The sequence below is a fragment of the Urocitellus parryii genome, chromosome 14 (assembly GCF_045843805.1).
Source record: "Urocitellus parryii isolate mUroPar1 chromosome 14, mUroPar1.hap1, whole genome shotgun sequence".
NCBI classification, from domain to species: Eukaryota; Metazoa; Chordata; class Mammalia; order Rodentia; family Sciuridae; genus Urocitellus; species Urocitellus parryii.
The window spans coordinates 51,550,629-51,558,758 of record NC_135544.1 but is presented as its reverse complement, the minus strand read 5'-3'; the positions used below and the strand labels follow the sequence as shown (position 1 = coordinate 51,558,758).

The following is an 8,130-nucleotide window of genomic DNA, read 5'->3' as shown; positions in this document are numbered from 1 at the left end:
ATTTTCTTTTTCCTGTCTATACATATAGCTTTCAGGCACTTCAAGGTGAGGGGCTTATAAATGGCAGTTTCAGACTAGCAGGTACTGCTGGTGACTGGCTAGGTTTTGCCCAGGGTATCTTTCCTCAAGCATCCCTTGGTGATGGCTGCGGGCTGCAGAGTCTTTGTGACCCTTACAGCTGTGCTTCCCGGCCCACATGCCCAAGATGAGACACAAAGAGTGTGTAGTCAGATTTAATTTATTTTACTGAACTTAGACTCAAGTATGACCAATCATTCTAACAAGTAAAAAGATTCAAATATCAGAGAGAAATCTGTTTCAATCACAAGAAGCAAGCACACACCTAGGGGCTGCTGGTGAACCTTCATGTTATTGATTATCAGCACCCCTCCGTGTGCAAGTGTGACAAGGCGACCAAATGCAGAAGGTGATATGACACCACAACCCTGTCCCAGGACCCTTTCTCACTCTGAATGGAAAACATCACTTAAACAAAAGACATTTAAAGAGGTTCCCCTAGTTCTTGTAATTCCTATCTGTAAAATACGATTTGGGTAAAAGAACAAAGAATTCTCCTTGTTTGGTCACATCATCCATTTTTGAAAGGGAAACTCAATATCATAAAAAACAAAACACTGAAATAAATAAATAATTTACTCGAAGGTAGTTTTGCTGTATTGCACATGACCACACACAATTCTAAAGCAGATTTTCTTTTAAAGCTTGGAAAACACATTTGCCTTTTTCAGTTTCTTGCAAAGTGATACATGCTCCTTATAAGGAAAACTATGTAGGCCTGAGTTTAAAATTTAAATATCTGTTCATCGAGCATTTGCTATGCTAGAGTGCAGAGGTGTGGATGACAGGGGCGAGAGCCTTGAGGGTCATCAGGCAAAGCCCTGACAATACTGGCCTTAAGCCATGAGCAGCATCTTTGACCCTTGCCCCTGGAGCTGGTAGGCACTGCCTAAAGCCAGCAGTTTCAGGGGGAGGGTGTGTAGTGTGTGTGTGTGTGTGCAAAAACAACTGGTGCAAATATAACTGTGTCTTTTCCTGTGATGTCCCTAAATGGACTGTGAAGCCTGTGAGAACATCTCCTGGAGGCATAGAAAGGAGAGCACATGACATGGCTAATGGGACATAAGCTTTTACTGGGGAGTCTTTCTACCAAGATTATCATAGAAACTGTTTCTTGGACAAAGCTTTTATCAAGTCCCAGTTTGATTTCTTTTGCTTTCCATTGCAAGTATAGACTTGGCCGCTCTCCTTGCCAGCCCTGAACTGGGATGAACCCTCCTCTGCCTGAAGCAAGCTTCTCCTCTGCTGGCCTCAAATCCATCCCTGCATCACTTAGAGGAAGTATGTGGCCCTCTTCTCTTCCATGGGACACATAGCTCTGAGACACTACTGAGGCTCTCTGGAATACAATTTGCTGTGATGCAGTTTTCTCAATATAACACTGAGCGCCCTTGAACAGCACTATTTTTAAAATTGGAGTTGGGGCAGATTTCCTCATTTGGTAGGACACTGATCTTGAAAATAATCTAAAAGCAAAGATACGAAGTTAACTTCTGGTGGATAAGCCAGTATTTTAAGGTTGAAACTTGGTCACTTCTTTTGCCCATCTTTTTTGTGTCCACAAATGCCTATTTCCTTTCTTGAATGAGACTGTTCTTAGTCTTGTCTCCACTTTGGCACTACTGGGAGGTAGTAGAACCTTTAAGAGGTGGGCCCAGGGGCAGGTTTCTGGGGGTGTGTCCTTGGGCCCTGGCCCCTCCTCTTCCTCTCTCTTAGCTCCAGGTTTAAAGCCAGCAGACGGATTTTGCTCCACCATAATGTGCAATGTGCTGCTTCACACAGGGCCAAAGCAGCAAGATCAGCCCATCAGAGATTGAAAACTCAGAAACTGTGAACCAAAAAAAAAAAAAAAAAAAAAAAAATGTCTGTTCTCTGTACAAGTTGATTCACTCAGGTATTTGTAGCAGTGACCACAAGGTAACACGACCACCAAACTTTTCCCATAAAACTTTTACCATTCTTTGTAATGGTAAAAGGCCATTTCGCAAATATTTTAGGCCACATATAGTCTCTACTGCATATTTTTCAACATTTTTTTTAAATTTTTTTAAAAACACAAAAACCATTCTTAGTTCTAGGGTCTTTTGGATTGGCAAGTTTGCCCAGCTGCTCCAAGGAGCTGTGAGAGAAGCGTGCATGCTTATCAGGTACAAGGTAGTGTGGAATGCGGAACCCTAATCTGGGGACTTCTTTTGGAGAATGAGGTAGGTTCTTGCAACGGGATCTTTTGAGCAGAGTAACATCAGAGCTCCTTTGTGTGTCTACTCTGCCCCCCAAATGCAGAGCTGGACTAAACTGACTTCCTCATTTAAAAGAGTGTTTGTTTGCTTATTTATTCATTTATCGATCCTGGATTGAACCCAGAAGACAGTCCAGCATTTTTGTTTGTTTGTTTGTTTGTTTCTGTAAGACAGTACAGAAAACAGTTGCCCAGCCTTGCCTCACACTTGGAATCCTCCTGCCTCAGCCTCCTAAATTGCTGGAATTACAGGCTTCAAGAGTGTTTATTTAATCGAGTAAGTTTTAATGAAGGACTATTTAAATCTATTCCTGGGCTAGCTTCTCTTTGTCTTGATTTAAAGGTAAAACCACAAACTCTAAGCATTCATAGATTTTATTCTACAGGGTAGGGCCCTGCTGTTCCAACTAGCTGGCAATAGAGAAGCTAAACTGTAACTGCACTTACTTTTCCTCAATGACACCACCAGGGTCCACAAGGCTCTGAACTCAAGGTGTGGCACAGCTCAGTGTGCTCCTGGGGTATCGATGGCAGCTCAACTGCACTGGATTTAAGTGGCTGGCGGCCAGCACTTCAGATGCTATAACATCTGCCTTCTCTAACTCTCCACCAATAACTTTCTTCTTTGCTAGAATATTCACTTTGAAGAGAATTAAAACATTCACATTTCTTTTACAAATCAGTAATCTTTGAAGTCATCAATAGACACTATGTCTTATAATTAGTAATCAATCAAGATAAATTTCAACTCCTTTTTCTAGCTTAAACAGGGATTCAGAATTTGAATTATTTTTCTAATCAATGATTTTCTAATAAATAGCTAATGGGTTCTCAGAATACCAACTGCTGCCACCTACATTAATTTAACCGTTTTAGGGTCCAGAAATGTACAAACACGTACTCTCACAAAAGAACTTCTTAAAAAAACTGAGAATTTCTAAACTAAGAATAGGTGAAAGGCATACGCCAATCCAGTTGTCCTTTTTAGGTTTTTGCTTAAAGTGTCAAATTTGCTTTCTTCAAAATGTAAATTTACTTCTTGTGTTAAATTCACAGTTTTCCTTGGCCCGGATTTACTGGGGCATGCCAGCCACAGTTGCAGCTCTAAGCAGCCCTTAACATGGGGTCACGTCTAGTCTCTAAACCTGAACCAGGAAAATGAACTTTAAAAAAAAAAAAACTTTTGCATTAAAAAAAAAGTTTCTTAGTAAGTAAAACTGCTAAGACAACTTTTAACAGGGGGCGGGGGGTAGGGAGCGGGAGGGGGACGTTATACTAACTTGAAATTGGAAAAAACTGCATAACTCAACAAGCGCAAATGAACTTCTAAGAAATGCTGAAGCATCTAGAAGTACACGCCTGCTCAGTTCTCATGAAGTTTAACTAAAAAGAGGGAAATTTTATGAATTCCCCAATTCTTTCAAAAACAAAGTGTTCTAAGGATGCTGAAAGATGGGATAATGCGTGCAGTTACCTGCAGTTAGGAAAGGAACAGCAAGGAGCACTTCCTAGATCAAATGATGCAAAGCAGCCAGTGCAGGGCGCCTGTCCCTCTCTCTGGGTCCTCAGCATTTTTCACACGCTCTGGTCAACAGTTCACATCTTTCACTATCAGTTTTAAAAATAGTTTCCTCCTGGTGCTTTTTTTTTTAATCTATTTTGGACATACTGATTTTGAATTTTTAAATCTGCAAAGAAAACACACAGGGGCAGACCTGCACAATGAATAAAAAATAAATATCACCCTCTTTAGGTTGGAGCTTTCAAAAAAGACAGAGGGTTATAATTTGCCTTCTGGGTTCCGTACAAGTGTCAATCTTCAGTCCTATCTCCACTGACTGACAGAAAGCATCTTTCCTACCTGCCTCCAAAATCAAAGTGCATTTGTTGAAAATTTACCATATCTTAAAGAAAAACCCACAAATCTCATTAATTTTTGGCAGACACCTTATGCAGCAAAAATCAGGTGAGTTTCCCTTTTTTCTACTCCTCAGTTAAAGCTGTATTCAAAACGGCTAAAGGCAGTACTTTCTAGACAGCAGGGCCGACATACAATGGATTTTGTTTAAAAGAACAAAAAGGGAAAGGAAAAATAAAACCATCTGAGAACACAGAGGAGAAACCCTGAGGCAAAAATGGCTTTTCCTATAAAAGTCTTGCCACAGCTGTGCCTGCGTTCACAGGGTGCCGGCCACCTTCTGGGAGGGCAGGCCTTCCTCCATCCAGAGTGCTGCGGCTGAGCTGTGGCGGGGTGAGCGTCGGTGGATGCGTCGCAGCCTTAGCAGGTAGAGGAGGATGGACAGCAGGACCACCAGGAAGCAGCCAGAGAACAGGTAGTGGTTGTAGACAAAGGAAACACCCCGCCAGTGCGCATGACTGGCCCGGAAAACATCCTGCTGGATATCTCTGCCCAACGGAGGAAACACAACAGAAACAGGGTAAGAGGGGCTGGGTGGAAACCACACCTGCAGGGCCTGACCCTAGACACAGCTGAGAGCTGGCCACTGACGCTCAGTTTCCCCACCTCTGAGATGGAGGAGAGTAAGGCTGCACTAGGGTACTTGGAAGTCTGTGGTAACACGTGAAGGAATGCTCTGAGTCCCTACCAATTACCAGCATGATAAACTGGGTAGCAAAAATCAGAACTATTAGGGTTTCACTAACACAAGGAAGTCAACACAATGTGAAACCACACAGTAATCCTACTCTAAACAATTTTTGCAGTTGATTCAACTAAAAGTACGATTAGAAGATGCTCAATTAAATGGGATAAAGAGTTGATATCTCATTTATAGGTTAACCAGAGGTTGTTTTGGCTCTGGTACAAGGGATTGAACTGTGCATCTTAGGCAAGCACTCTGCCACAGACCACATGCCCAGGAAACAGGGTCCTTAACATGGGGTCGCATGTAGTCTCTAAACCTGAACCAGGAAATTATAAAAAAAGAACTTGTGCATTTAAAAAAAATTTCTTAGTTGTCAATGGACTTCATTTTATTTATTTATTTATGGTGCTGAGAATCAAACCCAGTGCCTCACATATACTAGGCAAGTGCTCTACCACTGAGCTACAACTCCAGCCCCCAAAATGTACATCTTTATTTCAGCAATCTCAGACTGAAGTTTAATATTTAATATTTTCCTTTAATCATGAATGTAGACAACAAATTATTGTAATATTAGCAGTACCTATGATTTGGTTACTAATGAAATATCTCATTATTGTAATTGATGCCTCAAAGTACCATGGATGCTCATAATTACACTGAAATTATAGAAATAACTAGTTCTAGGGCCAGATCTTGATATTTAATGTGCTAATAAAGAACACATACCACTTTATGACAAGTGTGTTTTCTGTAATCGTTGGATAAGTGCATTTTGATGTAATGGTCTCCTGTACAACCCTCTGAACCCCTGGATCAACCCTTCTGTAGAGGTTAGAGGACAGCTGAGAATAATCAAACATGGGCAACAGCACAAAGTGCTGTGTATTGTGGGGTGAGCAGGGTGGGAAGGGAGCAAGGCCTTGTGAGGAGGGGAGGAGACTAAAGTGAAGTGTCAAAGACTCTTAGTCCTGCCCTGGGCAGCTCTGAGAGCAACACACTGACATCCACAAAACACAGGTGCCACGGGCCCTGAACTGGAGAGAAGCATCTTTTGTGGTCCTCCTTACCAAACCTGTTGCCTACCTCAATGGTAAGAAGCGGGTCCTGTAAAGGATGGCCCCCAGGGTCCACTGCACTTCCTTGTCATACACCTGTAAGGCCGTCTTCAGGTTTTTATAGCCAACAGGAAACGAGAAGCCCTCGTGGAACACCTCAAACATCCAGGCTGATTTGAAGCACTGATACCTACAAACACCAGGCACAGGAGTCAGAGCCACTCACATGTCAGAATGGGCCCAGCACAGAGATGAACGGGCATTAGCAGGCAAGCCCTCTGAGCGGCCAAATCAGCTGCATATTTCCAGCCAATTACCTGGCTCTTGCCTGCTCCCCACAACATGAATAAGTTCACCTGCCAAAATTGATTAGCTTGTGAAGTTTGGTTTTGGTATAACTGAATCCATGAACATGACAAATTTTTCCCATTAGGGATTCCAATATTTACTGAAAAAACATTGAGTAAGTTCTAACTCTTTGGACCTCAGCTTATTTCAAAACGAGAAGGTGGAAGACAAGAATGGCGTGAATTTACATACAACCAGAGATATGAAACATAACTGTGCTCTATATGTGTAATATAAATGCATTCTGCTGTCATATTTAACAAATTAGAATTTTAAAAAAAACAAAAAAATGAGAAGGCGGGAAGGTCCTTCTCTGCTCTGATATTCTGTGATCCTAAATGTTTACTAGCAGCTTATTTTTTGCAAAGCACTGTGCTATGCATGTAATAAGATGTAATAGTAAATAAGGCACAATCGCTCCATTTGAGTGGCTTATAATGAAAGGGAAGTTTAAAAAGGCAACAAACAACAACAAACCAAAGCAGAATAGGATCCATGCTTTAGAGGGGTATGATGAGTGTCGTGGAGACTCAAGAGCGGTGGAGTCAGGGTGAGTGGACAGAGGAAGCCTGGAAAGGGACAGCATCTGACATAACTCTAACAAACAGGGGGATTTCAAAATTGCCCCCCCAATATATATATGTGTGTGTATATATGAATGTATGTTATGTCTGATATGTCCAGGAACAAATGTTTGTCCCATATGGAAGAGTCAAGGGTAGATGAAAAAGGCATAGTGATTGCAGAGAATAAGGATGTATACTGGGCCGACACTGAACTACTACTGGTCCTTAAAAGCACCTGCAGCTTGACTGTCTACTACTTACTTAAGCCGATGGAGGTCAGCATGCGAGGCATAGAGTCCACGGTCAAAGCGATCCCTCAAGATTGACCACTTTGTTGCACAATAGTCCTAAAAGCAATTTCACCCAAAATAAATCATCAGGAAAGACTTATTAAAACATTTTGAATTTAAAAACAATATCAAACTCATCTGCATAACAAGCAGATCCTTCCAACCAAGAAACATGGCATCAGTGCAGTGAGGGCCAGATACGCAGCGTGCTGGCTGGTTAGCAATGCCTCGGTCATTCTACCCCACCACTCTGCCTGGAATCCCTAGAGAAGCCTGCCACCTATGGGAAGCCACCTGTGAAACACATGAGGACCCTCTCTCACATGGGAGCCAGGGGCGGATAGGCCCGGCACTGGGAATCTTCTGTGGCTCTCCCACACAATGGGTTGCCCAATGCACGTGGCCTTTCCGTCTGTTCTGCTAGAAAGGTCCTTCTCAGTAGTACGGAGATGGCGTATCCTGCTAGGAACTGAACAGGCCACCTTAATCCTATTTTGGTGATGAACATTCTATGGAAGGCCTTTGATGTTTCCCGATATAAATAAAGCAGGCGTGGGCTCCATTTTTGCCAGAAGCTGGATTCCTCTGATCAGCTTGCCTGTCCTGCCTCTGCTTTTGAAATTGCTTTCTGTGTTCTGTGGGTTTTTCAGGCTATTTTATTTCTCTTGGCTTTTATTTCTCAGCCAGCCCATTCCACCAAGGGGAACCCTGTTTCCCCCTGCACAGGATGTGGGAAACAAGCTCCTTGAAACTATCTAGTTTCCCTCCATGCCTGTCACAGACAAACGCTTCAACAAAGAGAAGGGTCATTCCTGCCTATCACATACCCAGAGTTCCGTGTCTGAGGCAGGCTCAGTGGAAGGTACTGAGGAGATGACAGTGACTGCAAAAGCAAAGAGGGACTTGGTTTTCCCGAAGTTACCCAGAATGAAATGAATCACTGAG

General features: G+C 42.5%; 1 protein-coding gene across 4 annotated transcripts in view; it reads right to left on the bottom strand.

Moving 5' to 3' along the window:
* Window positions 1–232: 232 nt before the first annotated feature.
* The window catches only part of Entpd4 (ectonucleoside triphosphate diphosphohydrolase 4), a 29,408-nt gene continuing 21,510 nt past the window's right edge, over window positions 233–8,130 (bottom strand). For 3 of the 4 annotated variants that reach the window (XM_026397484.2, XM_026397485.2, XM_026397486.2), the window contains exons 11-13: window positions 7,157–7,242; window positions 6,010–6,171; window positions 2,475–4,723 (exon numbers count right to left, since the gene is read on the bottom strand). In XM_026397484.2, the coding sequence (XP_026253269.2) occupies window positions 4,495–4,723; window positions 6,010–6,171; window positions 7,157–7,242 (477 nt within the window). In that variant the 3' untranslated portion in view covers window positions 2,475–4,494. Of the gene's footprint in view, window positions 1,907–2,474; window positions 4,724–6,009; window positions 6,172–7,156; window positions 7,243–8,130 lie in introns of those variants that run through there. The other variant, XR_013342392.1, reaches the window with a different exon arrangement.